Source organism: Pelophylax lessonae, assembly GCF_965119305.1.
Source record: "Pelophylax lessonae genome assembly, chromosome: 8".
In the NCBI taxonomy this organism is placed as follows: domain Eukaryota; kingdom Metazoa; phylum Chordata; class Amphibia; order Anura; family Ranidae; genus Pelophylax; species Pelophylax lessonae.
Window position 1 is genome coordinate 71,280,741 of NC_138775.1, and position 19,586 is coordinate 71,300,326.

Here is a 19,586-nt window from a genome sequence, read left to right on the forward strand (position 1 = left end):
GTACCCGAGTACTTGCCACCTGCTCATCATTACCCATCACTACTCATCAGTACTCATCAGTAACCATCAGTACCTATCACCTATTAGTATCAGTACTGATCATCCGTACCCATCATCAGTACAGTATCAGTATCACCTATCAGTATCAGTACTACTCATCAGTACCTATCACCTGCCTGTCACCTGCCCATAAGAGTACCCGAGTACCTGTCACCTGCCTATCGGAGTACTCGAGTACCTGCCACTTGCTCATCAGTACCAGAGTAACTGTCACCTGCCCAGCAAAGTACCCGAGTACCTGTCACCCTTCATACAGCCACCATGTCCAAGTCCAAAAAGGTTTATATACGTCGTCCGTTTAAACCTAAATACCGGTGTTATGGCAGCAGATAGCTGCCATAACCCTGGTATTTTTTTAAACGGTGGACGGTTGGCTTTCCGATAAGGGTGGTCCCAGCGGCGGATTCGCCGCGGGATCACCCTTCCGGGGTGGCGGAAGAGGTGCCCCCCCCCTCCCGCTGCATTCTGGTCCTTTTCCCTGCTTACCGGACCCGCCGGCAGCGGGGAAAACGATCCGGTCCCAGATCCTCACAGACAGGATGTCGAGTGAGGGCAAGCTTGCCCTCACTCGACTCTATGGTCTTGGAGGAGCGGAGCTACGGCAAACGTCGTTGCCTAGCAACCAGTTTAAAGGTCCCTTTTTTTTTTTTCATTTTATTTAATTTTTTTTTTAATTTTTTTTTTTTTAATTTTTTCTATCTTTTAGTGTACTTGTAAGATCTGAGGACTTTTTGACCCCAGATCTCACAAAAAAGAGGTCCTGTCGTGCCTTTTTCTATTATAAGTAATGTTTACATTTCTTGTAATAGAAATAAAAATGATCATTTTTTTTTTTTTTTAAAAAAACAGTGTAAAAATAAAAAATAATAAATAAAATAAATAGTAAAAAAAAAAAAAAAAATTAAAGCGCCCTGTCCCCGCGAGCTCGCGCGCAGAAGCGAACGCATACGGAAACCCCACCCACATATGTAAACAGTGTTCAAACTACACATGTGAGGTATCGTCGCGATCGTTAGAGCAAGAGCAATAATTTGAGCCCTAGACCTCCTCTGTAACTCTAAGATAGCAACCTGTAGAAATTTTTAAAATGTCGCCTATGGGGATTTTTAAGTACCAAAGTTTGTCACCATTCTGTGAGCGTGCGCAATTTTGAAGCATGACATGTTGGGTATCTATTTACTCGGCGTAACATTATCTTTCACATTATGGAAAACAATTGGGCTAACTTTACTGGTTTCTAATTTTTTAATTAAAAAAAGTGATTTTTTTTCCCAAAAAATTGCGTTTGGAAGACCGCTGCGCAAATACGGTGTGATAAAAAATATTGCAATAATCTCCATTTCATTCTCTAGGGTCTCTGCTAAAAAAAAAAAATTTAATCTTTTGGGGTTCTAAGTAGTTTTCTAGCAAAAACAACTGATTTTAGCTTGTAAACACCAAATGTCAAAAATAGGCCTAGGCAAGTGGCTAGGATGCATGATGATGCTCCTTGGATGTTTAGGCCCCTCTATATGGCTAGGCTGTGAAAAAGTCTCACACATGTGGTATTGCCATACTCAGGAGGAGTGGCAGAATGTATTTTGGGGTGTCATTTTTGCTATGTACATGCTATGTGTTAGGAATATTCTATAAATTTACAACTTTGTGTAAAAAAAAAAAGTTTTTATTTTTTTTCCCACATTTTCCAAAAACTTGTGGAAAAAAATGACATGTTCAAAGGACCCATAATGCCTCATAGAATATACGTTGGAGTGTTTGCTTTCCAAAATGGGGTCATTTTGTGGACTTTTCCATTGTATTGGTGCTCTAGGGCCTTGAAAAGTGTGATAGGTAGTAAGAAAGTTTTATGTGTATTTATGCTCCTAAAACGCCTTATGGTGCTACTTGGACGTGGAGTCTCTTTTCTCTAGCGCTCATTGACAGACGTAGTCCTCGGTGATACAGCACCTTCGGGTTATGTTGCCTCCACAGGAGCAGGACTAGACAGGAAATTAAAAAGCTCTGGCCTTACCCTAGGGGCAGTCCCAGAGGGTATATCCTCTCTCTCTCTCTGCCTCAGCAAATCAGTTATTTTCTGTCTAGTTAGGAGTAAGGACCTATATACCTTGCTGGGATCTTAGGTCCTGGCAAGATTTTTTTCTTAAAAGATTTTTTTAGACATCCTTTTTTCTCCAGTGTTCCTGTGAGATCTTCAAGCAAGAAAGCTGAACTGGGCGACGGGCTGGATGTTGAGATCCGGTGGTCACCCCAGTTCAGCCTACGAGCGCGTGCAGGCCATAGCTCCGCGCTGGGTCGGCCGCGACAAAGTCCCATTAAAGGACTGACCCCGCGAGTTAAACGTCTCGCTGAAACGCCAAAGACCATGAGTCACGGCGTCCATATCGGTCAACAGCCCTCCCGCCCCGGTGGAGAGGGGTACTGTCAGGAGTTGGTGCCCGCCTGGTTCCGGTATGGTGAGTAGTATGTTCCCCCTTTTCCCCTGACGGGTCTTGTGGTGAACGCGGGCCCCTCTCTGTATGGTAAGATAGAGTCCCTCTCTATCCTATAAATGACACAGATCCTCCTACTTTGAGTGTGATTTTATGTGCAAAAAGCCAGGAGGCTTGGTTTGGGAGCTAACAATCTAATTGTATACATGTTAAAAAGATTGTAATCAGTGGCATTCTGGGAATCTTACGGTGATAAAAATAAGCTACCTACCAGTCAGAAGCCACGGACATGTAGACTGCCTTCCTAATCAGATCTCCAGCTATTAGCAGGCCTCCCGAATGGCCATGCGGTCCGCCAGGGCCGGTACCGCCAACCACGCCAAATCCCCATGCAGAGAGAGTGTTGTGTGCCCTGCAGCACACCGCTATTCAGTACAGGCCGCCGCCATTTTTTTTGCTGGATCGCACGAGCCGCCATTTTGGCGTAGCCTCGTGTCTCCAGCATGGGGGCGGCCATGTTTGAGGTGATCCAAACACCTCGTGGAGCTAGGGGAGGCGCCGGAAGGCGTGCAGAGGGGCGGAGCCGCCTCCTTTCTTCCTGGGCAGCCAGCCAAAAGACTTCCTGTTTGTCAAGACAGCGCTGTAACCTGTTGCAGTTAAACTCTGAGCATCAAGTGGTGAGCCTGGGGGTCTCTCTCTCTCTCGATCGATAGGGATCCCTAGCAGGTAACACTAAGGGGCTTTTTGTGGCGCTGGGGGTCTGGAAAAAAAAAAAAAAAGTTTTTTATTTTTGAATTATATTATCCAGGAAGTGACTGGAATTATCATGGACCCTGCCACACATATTCCCCCACCTGTTTCCCTCGAGGGGGCCACGGGACCTGCCGGTGCACAGAGTGTAGAGTCATTTACAGCAATTTTGGAGTCTATGGTGGCTCGGGTGGAGGCGGCCTGTCAGGGACGGGGGTCAAGGAAGCGACCCCCGCCTACCCCTATACTATCTGACACCTCTGACTCAGATCCAGAGATGGTCACTGCAGTTGCAGGTTCCTCTGCAAGGGCTGTTGTCTCAGGTAAAGCCCCCTCAGACAGTGAGGAGGACGTTTCTTCTCCCGCTATAATTCAGGAAGAAGCATTGGTGGACGCACTAGTTGTGGCAGTGCAGGAAACCTTAAAACTTGAGGCTTTGCCGGCAGAGGCAACTGAAACAGAGATTCCTTTTGGTACTAATAAGCCCATCAAAACGGTGAAGGTTTTTCCTGTACCCAAGTGTTTCGGTAATCCGATTAAAGGAGAATGGGAGCATTCTAAACGTACCTTTACTATTTCCAAGCGTATTGCTAGACGCTATCCGTTTGAGGAATCCATCATTAAGAAATGGACGGTACCACCAGTGGTGGATCCACCTATTTCCAGGCTGAATAAAGCCACGGTTATCCCAGTGGAGGACACTTCGTCCTTTAAGGATCCGGTGGATCGAAAGATGGAAGCAGAGTCCCGCACCATCTTCTCTCTGATAGGGTCAGCATTTAGACCAGTACGTGTTATTGGTCTAGTTTCCCAGACACTTACGGAATGGGCGAGAATGGTACGCCAAGACCTTAGGGGAAAAGATATTCCCCAGGAGACATCTGATTTGATGGAACAGATTATACAAGGGCTACAGTTTATCTGTGACGCAGCCTTGGACACTACTCCCTTATTAGGGCATGCATCTATGTCAGCGGTCATCCTCAGACGTGTGCTGTGGTTAAAATGCTGGTCAGCTGACCTAGGTTCCAAAAAGACCTTGACAAATCTCCCTTTTCAGGGGAATCGTCTATTTGGGGCCAACCTAGATGAAATCATTAAGGATGCCACTGGGGGCAAGAGCACTTTTTTGCCACAGGCTGCTAAAGCTAAGGGACCTCGCAACAAGCGAGGACCTTTCTTTACCGCCCATAAAGGGCGCCCGGCTGGTACAAGCGGGAAAGGCAAGACTCCTCCAGGAGGGTTCAAGAAGGGCTGGTCGGACAAGCAGAGGACCAACCCAGCCAAACCCGAAGCAAAGGAGTACACAGCCTGAAGGTGCGCCCCCACCCGGTTTCAGGGTGGGGGGACGTTTTCACCGGTATTCAGGACATTAGATCGAGCTTCAACCACTACTACCGGTGCGATTCTTCCCTTCCAACATTTAAGTACTACAGGAAGCGGTAGTTACCGTTCCCTGAATAGATCTTTTCCTTTACCTTTTCCTAAGATTAGTCCCTATACCTCACAGGAATCGGATCTGGTTGACCAGATAGGCCAAGTAGCCTCTAGTCGGGTGACTTCGGTCCCTGAGGTTCAACCAGAAAAGATCACCCTTCCTGATAACAATCAGGTATCTGATAAATGTGTGGGAACAGAAAACGACCAGACTTTCTCGGATGGTCGGGGCCAGATATCTCTAGGGACGCCTGGTTCAGATTCTATCAGCGCCAGTGGTCCTAGAAATTCTAGGCTGGCCTCCTCAAGCCGGCCTGACCGACTTGGACATGCTAGTCGCAGACGTTCCGTGGGAACTTCGTCTCAGGGAGTGTCTGTGGTCTCAAGGACCAATTTACCATCATGCTTTACAGTCGCTGGTTTTAATGGCCTGGCCATTGAGACCCAAGTACTGAAGGACAGAGGTTTGTCTACTTCAGTCATTCCTACCCTTATTAAAGCAAGGAAAGCGACTTCCAGCAAGGTCTATTATCACACATGGAAGACTTATATTGCGTGGTGCGAATCTTTAGGATTTCCTCCACGTACCTATTTGGTGACTCGAATATTGGCCTTTTTGCAACAAGGGGTTGAGCAGAAGCTAGCCTTGAGCACCATCAAGGGTCAAGTTTCAGCATTAGCAATCTTCTTTCAGAAGCCTTTAGCTACCAAGTCCTTGGTGCGGAATTTCATCCAGGGGGTGCGGCACCTGGCTTCACCAGTCCGCACGCCCTTACCGCTCTGGGATCTTAATTTGGTTTTGTCGGTTCTACAGAAACCTCCCTTTGAAAACATCAGGGAGATTCCCTTGCTTACTTTATCCCAGAAGGTGGCCTTCTTGGTGGCTATTACTTCTGCTCGCAGGGTGTCAGAACTGGCTGCATTATCATGCCAGTCCCCATACCTAGTGATTCATAGGGATAAGGTAGTACTTCATCCTAAGCCATCTTTTCTTCCTAAGGTGGTTTCAGATTTTCATCTGAATGAAGATATTGTACTACCTTCCTTGTGTCCTCAGCCCAAGCATCATCGGGAACATGCGTTGCATTCCTTAGATGTGGTTCGGGCAATCAGGGTATACCTGAAAGCTACGGAATCATTCCGTAAGACTGATTCACTTTTTGTGATCACGGATGGCCCCAGAAAGGGTTTGCCTGCATCTGCCGCGACCATTGCCAAATGGATTAAACAAACGGTGGTACAGGCTTATTCTATTAAGGGTCAGAGTCCTCCGTTCCCTGTTAGGGCGCACTCCACTCGAGCGCTCAGTACTTCCTGGGCCTTTCGCCATCAGGCGTCAGTGGTCCAGGTATGTAAGGCGGCCACCTGGTCGTCGGTACATACCTTTACAAAATTCTATAAAATTGATGTGACGGCATCGGCGGATGCCTCATTTGGCCGCAAGGTTTTGCAGGCCGCAATTTGAGGAGACCGATGGTCTACCTCGAGGGTTTTTTCTGTTTGAAAAAAAAAAAAAAAAATTTTTTCTCTTTTTTGTTGAGTCTCATCATTAAGGATAAGCATTGTAAACTTCTAGTTGGCACCGGTTGGGCCTTCTAGATTGGGATTTAATTTTCATTTTCCCACCCCTCATTTGTGATACTGCTCTGGGACGTCCCGAAGGTGCTGTATCACCGAGGACTACGTCTGTCAATGAGCGCTAGAGAAAAATGGATTTTTGTAAAATCTTACCGTAAAATCCTTTTCTCTTAGCTCATTGACAGACGTAGTCCCCGCCCCTCTGTTTTTTGAGTTGGGTTGGGTTAAAATCTCTAAAGACTGCTTTTTCACATAACTGATTTGCTGAGGCAGAGAGAGAGAGAGGATATACCCTCTGGGACTGCCCCTAGGGTGTGGCCAGAGCTTTTTAATTTCCTGTCTAGTCCTGCTCCTGTGGAGGCAACATAACCTGAAGGTGCTGTATCACCGAGGACTACGTCTGTCAATGAGCTAAGAGAAAAGGATTTTACGGTAAGATTTTACAAAAATCCATTTTTTGTGGCCAGGCTGTGTAAAAGTCTCACACATGTGGTATCACCATACTCAAAAGGAGTAGCAGAATGAATTTTGGGGTGTCATTTTTGCTGTGTACATGCTATGTGTTCGAAATAGCTTATAAATTGACAACGTTTTGGGAAAAAAAAGAAAAAAAAATGTTTTCTTCATTTTCCCAAGAATTGTGGGAAAAAATTATAACTTCAAAAAACTCACCATGCCTCTTACTAAATACCTTGGACTGTCTACTTTACAAAAAGGGGTCATTTGGGGGGTATTTGTACTGTCCTGACATTTCAGGGCCTCAAGAAAGGAGATAGGTCATCAGTACATCTGGTGTGATCAATTTTCAGTAATTGGTACCATAGCTTCTAGACTCAATAACTTTCACACAGACTAAATAATATACACTAATTTGGGTTAATTTTACCAGAGATATGTAGCAGTATAAATTTTGGCCCAAATGTATGAAGAAAAATTAATTTCTCTATCGCTCATTGACAGACGTAGTCCTCTGTGATACAGCACCTTCGGGTTATGTTGCCTCCACAGGAGTAGGACTAGACAGGAAATGAAAAATGCTCTGGCCACACCCCAGGGGCAGTCCCCGAGGGTATATCCTCTTTCTCCGCCACAGCAAATCAGTTTTTTTCTGTCTAGTCAGGAGTAAGGACCTAGATACCTTGCTGGGATCTTCGGTCCTGGCAGGATTTTTTTCTTAGAAAATAATTTTTTAAGACCGCTTTTTTTTCTCCAGTGTTCCTGTGAGATCTTCTAGCAAGAAAGCTGAACTGGGCGACGGGCGGGATGTTGAGATCCAGTGGTCACCCCAGTTCAGCCTACGAGCGCGTGCAGGCCATAGCTCCGCGCTGGGTCGGCCGCGACATAGTCCCACTGGACGGGGACTGACCCTGCGAGTTAAACGTCTCGCCGAAACGCCAAAGACCATGAGTCACGGCGCCCGTATTGGTCGACAGCCCTCCTACCTAGGTGGAGAGGGGTACTGTCAGGAGTTGGCGCCCGCCTGGTTCCGGTATGGTGAGTAGTATGTTCCCCCTTTCCCCCTGACGGGTCTTGTGGTGAACGCGGGCCCCTCTCTGTAATGGTAAGGATGGGTTCCCCTCTATCCTACAACATGTCACAGATCCCCCTAATTGAGTGTGATTTTTGTGTACAAGAAGCCAGGAGGCTTGGTTTGGGAGCTGACAATCTAATTGTAAAAATGTGAAAATGATTGTAGTCAGTGGCAGTACTAGAACTTTACTGTGATAGTATAAGGTATCCTACCTGTCAGTAGCCACAGGGCGATGTCTATACATGTATACTGCATTCCAGATCATTCCTCCAGCTAAGCAGATGCCTCCCGACGGCCACGGACCGCATACGGCCCGCTAGGGTCCGGTACCTCCGACCACGCTGACCACCATGAGGGTGAAGGGTTGTGAGGCCGAGATCCTTCTGCAGACATGCCGCTATTCTGTGCAGGCCGCCGCCATTGTCTGGTAGATCGCACGAGGCCGCCATTTTGGTGTAGCCTAGTGTCTCCAGCATGGGGGCGGCCATGTTTGAGGTGACTCAAACACCTCATGGAGCCAGGGGGAGGAGCCGACAGGCATGTTAAGGGGCGGAGCCGCCTCTTTTACCCAGGAAATAGGGCCAAAGACTTCCTGTCTGTAACAAGACAAGCACTGAGCAAGCTGATGAAAACTTCTGTGCATCAGGGATGAGCCTTGGGGTCTGTCTCTCTCTCTGTGGGGTCCAAAAAGGCAGGTAACACTGAGGGGCGCTGTTGCGACTGGGGGACACGAAAAAAAAAAAAAAAAAAAAAAGTTTTTTTTTTTACTTTGTCATTTTTTGTCGCTGGCAAGTGTCTTGTATAATCATTGACCCTGCCGCATAGGTATCCCCACCTGATCCCCTCAAGGTGGCCGCAGGACCCTCCAGTACCCCACTTGTTTTTAATGCATTATCGGCAGTTTTGGAGTCTTTGGTATCCCGGGTGGAGGTGGCCTGTCAGGGGCGGGAGTCAAGTAGCGACCCCCGCCTACCCCTATTGTTTATCAGATACTTCAGATACGGATTCGGAGCTGTTCAATGCAGTTGCAGGTCCCTCTTAGGGGGCTGTTGTCTCAGGTAATATCTCCTCAGCAGTGAGGAGCACGTTTCTGCATCCCGATTCGGATCCAATCGCATATGGCCTCTTCATCCAGAGGTTTTTCCCTAGCTGTCCCTTCATTGGGACATCCCGGATGTGGATCTGTTGGCACCTTGGCCTAACAGGAAGGTGCGGAGGTTTGTAGCTCGCGCCACGATCCTCTAGCGGACGCAGCAGAAACGCTGATCGCCCCGTGGGGGCAGTATCAGCTACGGAATGCCTTCCATCCTCTCAAGTTGCTGCGGGAACTTCTTCACAGGATAGAGGTGGAGGGAATTCCAGTTATTCTGGAAATTCCGGATTGACCTCGTCGAGCCTGGTACGCCGACTTGGCGAGGCTAGTCGCGGACGCTCCTTGGAGACTTCCTCTCAGGGAGGATTTGCGGTCTCAGGGACCGATCTTCCATCTTGCTTTACAGTCGCTGGCTTAATGGCCTGGCCATTGAGACCCAGGTACTGAAGGACAAGGGAGTGTCAGCTTCAGTTATTCCTACCTCCAGTTAAAGCAAGGAAAGCGACTTCCAGCACATGGAAGTCTTATATTGCATGGTGTGAATCTATTGGATTTCCCCCACATACCTATTCGGTGACCCGAATTTTGGTCTGTTTGCAACAAGGGGTTGAGCAGAAACTATCCTTGAGCACGATCAAGGGTCAGGTTTTCGGCGTTAGCAATCTTCTTTTAAGAAACCTTTGGCTAATCATTCCTTGGTGCGGAATTTCATCCAGGGGGTGCGACATCTGGCTCCGCCAGTGCGCGCACCCTTACCGCCTGGTATCTTAATTTAGTGTGGTCGGTTCTTCAGAAACTTCTCTTTGAAGATAGTAGGGAGATTCCCTTGCTTACATTCCCAGAAGGTGGCCTTCTTGATGGCCATTACTTCTGTACTCAGGGTGTCAGAACTGGCCGCATTATCCTGTCGTTCCCCAGATCTGGTGGTTCATAGGGATAAGGTGGTTCTTCTTCCGAATCCATCCTTCCTTCCTAAAGTGGTTTTCGTAAGACGGACTCACTTTTTGTGATCACGGATAGCCCTTGAAGGGGGTTGCCTGTGTCTGCCGCGACCATATCTACATGGATCAGTCAGACGGTGGTACAGGCTTATTCTATTAAGGGTCGGAATCCTCCGTTCCCTGTTAGGGCGCACTTCACTCGAGCGCTCAGTACTTCCTGGGCCTTTCGCCATTAGGCGTCAGTGGTCCAGGTATGTAAAGGGGCCACCTGGTCGTCGGTACATACCTTTACAAAATTTTATAAAATTGATGTGATGGCATCGGCGGATGCCTCATTTGGCCGCAAGGTTTTGCAGGCCGCAATTTGAGGAGACCGGTGGTCTACCTCGAGGGTTTTTTTCTGTTTGAAAATTTTTTTGAGTCTCATCATTAAGGATGAGCATTGTAAACTTCTAGTTGGCACTGGTTGGGCCTTCTAGATTTGGATTTGATTTCCATTTTCCCACCCCTCATTTGTGATACTGCTCTGGGACTTCCCGAAGGTGCTGTATCACAGAGGACTACGTCTGTCAATGAGCGATAGAGAAAAATGGATTTTTGTAAAATCTTACCGTAAAATCCTTTTCTCTTAGCTCATTGACAGACGTAGTACCCGCCCCTCTGTTTTTGAGTTGGGTTGGGTTAAATTCTCTAAGCACTGCTTTTGTGACATAACTGATTTGCTGTGGCGGAGAAAGAGAGGATATACCCTCGGGGACTGCCCCTGGGGTGTGGCCAGAGCATTTTTCATTTCCTGTCTAGTCCTACTCCTGTGGAGGCAACATAACCCGAAGGTGCTGTATCACAGAGGAGTACGTCTGTCAATGAGCTAAGAGAAAAGGATTTTACGGTAAGATTTTACAAAAATCCATTTTTTTTGCAAAATTTTATAATAGAAACTAAAAAGTGTTTTTTTTGCAAAATTTTTGCTCTTTTTTTTGCTTATATCACGAAAAAAAAAACCCCAGTTGTGATCAAATACCACCAAAAGAAAGCTCTATTTGTGTGAAAAAAATGATAAAAATTTTGTTTGGTTACAGTGTAGCATGACTGAGCAATTGTCATTCAAAGTGTGAGAGTGCTGAAAGCTGAAAATTGGTCTGGGCAGGAAGGGGGTCTAACTGCTCTGTATGGAAGCGGTTAAACCAGGTATTTGGAAATTTCGGCAGTGTAGACAGGTGTCAAGTCCTGCTGGAAAATTAAATCCGCATCTCCATAAAGGTGGTCAGTAGAGGGAAGCAGGAAGTGCTCTAGTATTTCTTGGTAGGGGGGCTGCGCTGACTTTGGACTTGATGAAACAGTGGAACAACACCAGCAGATGACATGGTTCCCCAAATCATCACTGACTGTGGAAACTTTTTTTTTTTCCAAGTCTGACAATGGAGCTCTTGTTTACATGACCTCCTTTGCCTTTCTTAACCACTTGCTGACCGCCGCAAGTACATTTACTGCGGCAGTCAGCCGCTCCTGGGCAAAGCGACGTAGTACTACGTCGCTCGCCCAGGAGCCTGTAGGCACGCTCCCTACCCCGCTCGTCCACAGGCATCCCCGCGCTTGTGACCGGTGGCTCCGATGTCTGCCAGCCACTCGCGATCTCCCGCAGGAGAGGGAGAAAGGCAGACAGCTGATATAAACACAGCCGTCTGTCATTCTCCCTGATGTAAGTACAGAGGCTATACGATCCTGCTATATAGGATCCTATGTGTCTGTGGGTACATCACAAGCCACGCCCCCCCCCACAGTTAGAATCACGCCCCTAGGGATACATTTAACCCACTGATCACCAATAAAGTTAACCCCTTCCCTGCCAGTGTCATTTTTACATTAACAGTGCATATTTATAGCACTGATTACTGTAGTAATGTCACTGGTACTCCCAAAAGTGTAAAAAATGTCAGTCGGGTCCGATCTGTCCGCCACAATGTCGCAGTCCCGCAAAAAAAAATCACAGCTCGCCGCCATCACTAGTTAATAAAAAAAAAACAATAAAAATGACATAAATCTTTCCCATAGTTAGTAAACGCAATAAAGTTTGCGCAAACCAATCAAAATACGCTTATTGCGTTTTTTTTTTTTTTTACCAAAAACATGTAGCAGAAAACAAATTGGCCTAAAATGTTAAAAAATTTAGATTTTTACATTTTTTTTTTTGAGAATTTCATATAAAAAAAATTTGAAAAATATTGTTTTTTTCAAAATTGTCACACTTTTTTTTGTTTATAGCGCAATTGTCCGTTAAATTCACACATTGCCGAATCGCAAAATAGGGCCTGGTCTTTGAGCAGCCAAATCCTCCGGGGCTTAAGTGGTTAAAAAAAAGATGGTTTATAGAGCCCAGTAGCTCAAGCTGAAATTCATATACACATGAATGAATCAGAGCAGTGGCTCATCTGTTACCCAAAGTTTCAGTCCCTGAAAACAATCGGGGCTGACTCTTGAGCTAAGCCACAGTAAACTGTAAATCCAAATGTATGCATTGTGTGCAAACAAAAGAAATATATATATATACACACACACACACGCATTATATTTGCTTAACACCTTTATGTATTAAAAAATGGTAATACATAGTTTATCCACTTGCTGACCAGCGGCTGTAGTTTTACTGTGGCAGGTCGGCTCTGTTACGCAAAACGACATACCTGTACGTTGCTTTGTGTAACAGATAGTGGGGGCGTGTGCGCCGCCGGAGGCACGCACCCATGCCGATTGGCCAGAGGGAGAGCCAACCAGCGGGTCCGGCTGATGCGATGCCCGCCGGGTACCTGTGATCGCATTCCCATGGAGAAAGTATAGCGGTCTGCCTTGTTTACATTGTCAGTGATGAACACAGGTCTGTGTTCATCCAGTGACTACAACCTCCACACAGAAAGCTTTTGATCGCCCCTGGTGTTAACCCCTTCCATGCCAGTGTCAGTACAGTAACAGTGCATATTTTTATCATGGATTACTGTAGTAATGTCACTGGTCCCCTCAAAAGTGTCAGGGGTCCGATCTGTCCGTGGCAATGTTGCAGTCCCACTAAAAATTGCTGATCGCCGCCATTACTAGTAAAAAAAATAAACAAAATGACCTAAACCTATCCCATAGTTTGACGCAATAACTTTTGCGCAAACCAATCAATCTACACTTTTTGGGATTTTTTTTTTTTTTTACCAGAAATATGTGGTAGAATACATATTGGCCTAAATTGAGGAAAGAAATTGTTTGTTTGTTTTTTTAATGGTAATGTTTTATAGCAGTAAAAAATTGTCTTTTTCTGAATTTTTTTATGGCAGAGCTTTCTTTTGATTGTATATGATCACCTCTCTGGTTTTTATTTTTTCTATTTGTGGGAAAAAAAGGCATCAATTTTATTTGGGTACAGCGTCGCAGGACCGCGCATTTGTCAGTTAAAGTAACGCAGTGTCGTATCGTAAAAAATGGCCTGCTCATTAAGGGGGTAAAACCTTCCGTTAAGTGATTAAAATAGCACCTTGATCTGTCTTTGTGTAAGCCCCCTGTAAACTCCAGTATGTGCTTTCAAATTGCAAGAGTGGAAGGCGCAGCACTGTAATCCAATCACAATTTGTTACATTGTACAGAGCTGTTCAAGTTATTAGAAAACTGGCTGAACAGATTTGTAGCTTTTTTTTAGAAGGTTAAAAAAAATGGGTGTTTCAACTATGTATCGGTTTGCCTATGTCTTGATATAGATATGTGTCACAAGAAAAGCAAGACCTAATGCTGCCCTGAAATTCCAAAAAAAACCTTCACCCACTACCCAAAATGACTTCCTCTTGGAATGTTCACGCATAATTTATATCACAATTTCTGCTCTGTCAGCCTTTTTTTTTCTGTTCAAAAGTTTTTTTTGTTTTTCAAAAAAGGACATTAAGGTGTACTGTAAACTCTGCCCCAGTGATAGACAATGATATGGAATGATGATACAAGTATAAAGTATACTGAAGATAAAGAATCCGTTAAAATATACATTATCGGGTAGACTAATAGGCTGCAGTTAGTTACAATAGACCGTGACAATGGGGGTAGGGAAGGTGAGGGTTTGGTAGGTATAGAGGGTTCCCAGAGGTCTTGGGCAGGTTGTGGACCTGTCTCCAGTCTCATCAGGGATGTAGGTCATATGATCTGATTAAATGTAAGGTTATGGCTCGGAGTGTTGTGTCTAGTAAGTAGTAGCGCCATTTATTTCCCATTTAGCTAAAATATTTCTACGATTTGGAATGCTTGTCATCACTAAACAATAGTCACTAAACTGGCTTCTAATGAGCAGGAAATCTCACAAAATGATGGCTTTTATTGTGTGCAGAGGACCGGTACACTTGCTAAGAGTTTGAAGGGAAAATTCCACTATTCACTGGAGAACTTTTAATTTCCTGTTCTGCAGTGTTTTGGTTGCAGTAATTTTGTCTGATGTGAAAAAAGGAGCCATGAAAAGCTAACTTGTTCTGTTTTTGTAATTTGCTTTTCACTGGAGACTTATGTCTCTGCTCTATGTAATCATTTATTTTCCAACAGAAATAGTCGGGAAAAAAAAACAAATAATTGTTTCCCCCAACTTTCAGCGTTACATATGAACTTTCCTTGCCCTGTTTGGCCTCAAAGCTCCAAACCAAAAATCATCATGGGAACCACCCCCTAGGAATTAGCAGTTAAATCCATATTAATAGGACTAAAAGCCTGCTAGCTTTATAAGGTTCAGGATTCTTCTCTGTATTGGTGGTTTGGGGTTTCTGGCCAGAGATAGACCTGAGAAGCCAGTTGGTATGTCTGTCTGCACCTAGATCAAATGTAATTCTACATCTCTGTCCCGTTAAATCTGTAACGAATACCTGGAGAAAGCCTGAACTTGGTAAAAGGCAAAAATGCTAAGTCTTTGTATTGGCTTACAAAGCATCAGTGATGGGAATAAATATTTCTCTGCCTTGGAGGAACTGTACTCTGGAAGCTGTTCTCCACAAACAGCAGACAGAAGGCAAATCATTAGTCAGCAGTATTTGCCTGTGGTCTCTCTGCAGATGATACTTATCCATTACAGCTTTGCCATTCTTTATTTTGTGCGGTCTGTTAGAGGGAGTTGGGCTCCCTTAAGGCAAATCCTGCCCCTTGGGTTTTAGACAAACAGCCTGTCAATCATTGGCTCTTGTCTCAGTTAATGGGACGACAGGTGTATGGGGCTGGAGGGAGTGGAGTGCCACCTGTGCCAGTGTATGGCTGGAGAAACCCTATTATCAGCTAAATTCAGGCTGCGTCATGAACTAATTAAAGCTTAGCTTAGTCAAAGTTTTAAAAAATCAATACAAAGGAATGTGCTGGTCTCTTGTGCTGCTACCTGCTGTTTTAGTTTAAAGTAGATTTTCAAGCTAAACCTAATGTCCCCCCACCCAACAATTATGCTGGGTACCTGTGTAAAAAAAGATCTATTTGCTTGCCTATTTTCTACCTGCTTCGGTCTGGTCACGTGATCTGGCTCCCCTGTGTCAGCCAACGGTGGCTGCAGGGGAGAGGAGGAGTTATAAATAGCTGGGATATGGAAGCCTTTGGGTGATGTCACTGCTCATGGAATTCAGTGTCATTGTTGAGCCCCCTCTCCTTTTACCTCTACCTGTTGCTGGCTGACATAGGGGATCGTGTGACCAGAAAATAGGCAAGTAGATACATCTTTTGTACACAGGTAAATCAGCATTGGCTTTAGGAGGGGGGAGGGAGCATTTTTAAATCCAGCTATGTTTAAGCTGGAATTCATTATTAAATCCTCTGTCCTCTGATCCCCAGATGGGTATCCCCTCAAATGTATTATTCTGCCACCTAGTTTTTATTGAATCATTAGCGTATTGCCAGTTTTTGGCCCAAAGACTGATTTTTATTTAGCTGAGCCCAACTGGACATTCTTTTATTGTTGTGTTGTGCTACACTAAGATGAAGAGAAAAAGGGAGGTTTGGAACCCTTTTCACTTTTTTGCCATATTTGTCCCATTGGGAGATTTTCCTTCACTTGTCCCATAACCAAGACAGAAAGTGAGAGGAAATCCCCCCAAAAGTAAGTGAATCCCTGGTTATAAACCGAAATAATGTCACCATTGTAGAATTTCTCCTCTATTGCTGTTCTGGGAACAAACCAACCTTTACTATTTACTTGCAATAATGGTAAGCATGGCAAATACAGTGGATGAATCCCACTAACAGAGGCACAGATAGCAAAAAAAAAAACCGTTCCAATCTATTCAAAACTGATTAAAAAAAAAAAAGTTTTTTGCCTTTAGTTACGCCGTAATGTTGGTCCCAGTTATGTTCTCACAGTAAGGGCTGGTAATCTTGATATCTGCTTTATTACACTGTAAACATTACTCAATAAAACAAAGTCCTATACATAGTTACATAGTTAGTCTAGTTTAATAAAGGCACAAGTCAGTCTAGATTAACCATAATACAGTATATACGTCTTCAAGTTGAATGTTAGAAATGACGATTGCACACAATTAAAAATGGCATGCAGCTTTTTCTTACATTGCATCAATCATGGAATCCAATATAGAGATTAATTTGATAGGAACCACAGTCCATAAATCTATATTCATGGTGGTATCTTTACAGGTTGAGTCTGGATTTTTCCATGAAAATGATGTGAAGATAGTTGCAAAGTCGATACGTGATCGAGTGGCATTAATCCAATGGAGAAGAGAGAGAATTAGGCCAGAGAATGGTGATACGGAGGGGATGGAACAGATGAACATACCCCAGATCCCCCTTCCACCACTTGCCCACTCTTCCCACATAGGTCAACATGAAGGAGAAGAATTGGAGACAGACCAGCACTCGTTTTTGCCCAAACTGCCTGCCAGCATCACTTCTGTAGCATGTATGTACCCGTCCCTCTTAATCCATGATACTCCCGTTAAGGGTTTGTTCACATCATGTCCGTTGAGCTACGTTGATTTTCATTGATAAAGGAGGCCCAATGCAAGCATACATAGAAACTGTTGTGAACACAACACATAGAAAACATCATACAGGAGTGCTGCCTGCAGTGCATTGTATTTGCCTGTTTTTGATAAGGTTATGGTTACTTAGGATTTTTACGACAGTCTGCTTTTTTGACAAAATTTTAGGCAGATAACAGGGCACCTCTTGACAGCTCCAGGAGTCACCTTTAGAAAAAAGATATGCAACTTTTTAAATTGGTAATATAAATGCCATATGCAAGAATACAATACATAATCATAATAGCTTGTGATTTAATGTTTATCATATTCTAAATCCTTCATCCTTCCCCAGTGCAGAAGTTTTTTTTATATAGAGTACTGGTTGAATGCTGGGAAAGGCCCCAACCCTGTGAAGCATGGCTTTTTTCTTCTAAGGGGGTCAAATAAAAAAATAGTTATCACTTTATGTATACTTTTAGTGTTTTCCTATGAGTTCTGTTTAACATTTACAATTGTAATGTTTATCGTAGCTTAAGCTTATTAGTCCAACTAAACTGGTCATCTAAAATTGTACAAACAGTCAAACATTTCTGGTGAACTCTAATGCATATGGTTGTCCCACATGGCCTTTGTAACAAGAGAATACTTGGTTTTATGGGAATATATTGCACAGTGAAGGTTACATAAAAGGGTATGTTTTTAAACCATTTTTTTCTTATTTTTTGGAGGATGTAAATCCACTTTAGAGAATCCCCTACCTGGTATAGGGCCACCTGCAGGAGTAGGACGCTAAGAAAAAACAAACGATTAAAGACCGATCAGGCCCCTGTTGGTTCCAAACTCCCTCCTCTGCCAAAACCAATGCCCCTCCCCCCCACCCCCTCCTCTGCCAAAACCAATGACTCTAGTAGGACCCGATTTCCATAGTAGCAAGGGGAATATGGAATTTACCACTCAAAATATTTTAAGGGGGTAAAACCACAGGTGTATTGTGGCGGAAATAAAGCACCTGGGGCAATAAGATTATTTTGCTAAATTAGCTCTACCCACCACTGAGAGCAGTAGTTTATACCACAATTTCACCTTATCCCTAAACCGTGACAGCAGGGGAAATATGATCAAACGGCAATAGTCCACAATCTCAGCCGAGACTGATTCCCAAATATCTGAACTGCCCCACTATAGGAAAGAAGATAACTGGGGGTCGAGCTACATCAAGTAGCAACAGGGCTGACTTGGTCCAGTTAATAGTCAAGCCTGAATAAATGCAAAATTCAGAAACTGTCCATTACAGCTTGCAAAGAGGGGCCTGTTTTTCCCATAAAAAGCAGCATGTCTGCATACAACATGACCTTTTCATGGAGTGCACCATTTTTAAGTCCTCAACCAGAGAGCTGGTATTAATTTTAGCTGCCAGGGGTTCTATTGCAAGGGCAAATAGGAGGGGGGAGAGAGAGCACCCCTGCCTAGTACCCCCTACTCAGTGAAAATACCTGTGAGGTCCTGCCACCCTCCTGGATAGCAGCCTGGGGATTATGATACAATGAACGGACCCAGGCAATAAATTGTTCTCTGAAACCAAATATTTCCAGCACTGCACACAGATAACACCACTCCATGCTACCAAAGGCTTTGTTTGTGTCCAGTGACAAAAGCACTCTCGCCCCTCCGTTATCTGCTAGTGTTTGCATATTTATAAAAAGTCATCTGAGGTTGAAAGCAGTGGATTTGTAAGGCAGAAAGCCAGCTTGGTCTGCATGAACGATATCAGCAATTACTTTAAGCCTCCGAGCCAGTACTTTAGCCAAAATTGTTATGTTGGCTTGTAACAAGGAAATAGGTCTACAGGAATTAGGCTCCCTAGCTAGCTTATCAGGCTTCAAAAGCAAACTAAATACTAGCCTTGTTCATGGAAGGCCGTAACCGCCCATGCTCATGGGCCTCATTGAATACTTTCAACAGCTTAAGTATAAGAATATAAGCATGTTGTTGGAATACCTCTATTGGCAGCCCATCATCCCCAGGTGCTTTGGACTTGGGAAAAGAGCTAGTCTCCTCCCGGATCTCCGCTAACGTAAGAGGAGCATCCAGACTTGCTCTAGGAGTTTCTGACAGGGTGGGTATATAGAGAGACTGTAAATAACTTGATGGGGCCTCTGGGGTATAGGAGACTTTAGAGGCATAGAGATCTGATTAGGATTGTACTAGTTCTGCCATAACCATCCAGGGATTTGGCATAGCCCCCTGTAGTAAGCTTTAGTGCACCAATCAGCGGAGCCGGCTGGGCGTACATTAACTATTTTTGCAAGCAGATGAGCAGTCTGTTCCCCCCTCTTCATAAAAGGTTACCTTGGAAATAAACTTTTTTTTTTTTTCGGCTTTGGAGTTAATCAGTTGTCAGGGCATCCTGTGCAACAAGCCAAGCTAACTGGGCCTTGTCTGCAGGTTGTAGCGCTCTCAGGTATCCGATTCAGCCAAAAAGCGTTTAGACGCCACGGAGCTCTAGGAAGAGTCAGGATAGGTCTAGCTGTAATCCAGCATATCAAAGGCGAGTTGTTAGACACCCCTCAACGAGCATACAGTATTTTCTAAACCAGCCCAATCGATCAAGCGGACTCGAGACGATGATCTATACGGGACAGTGACCCACATGTCTTAGAATAACAGGAGAATTGGACAGTTACAGGGTACTTTTCTCTCCATACATCCACCCATTTTACCTCTTCCATAAATCATAGCAGTGAGGGGGGGGGGGGGTGGATGGAGAAGTCTGTCTAGGGCAGAATTTAGGACATTATTAAAATC

The 19,586-nt window shown here is 44.6% G+C and overlaps 1 protein-coding gene across 2 annotated transcripts in view; it reads left to right on the top strand.

Annotated features, from left to right (window-relative positions):
- The window catches only part of WNK2 (WNK lysine deficient protein kinase 2), a 403,248-nt gene that overhangs the window by 260,871 nt on the left and 122,791 nt on the right, over positions 1-19,586 (top strand). For both annotated transcript variants that reach the window (XM_082265480.1, XM_082265479.1), the window contains exon 8: positions 16,453-16,717. In XM_082265480.1, coding sequence (XP_082121606.1) covers positions 16,453-16,717 — 265 coding nt within the window. The remainder of the gene's footprint in view (positions 1-16,452; positions 16,718-19,586) is intronic.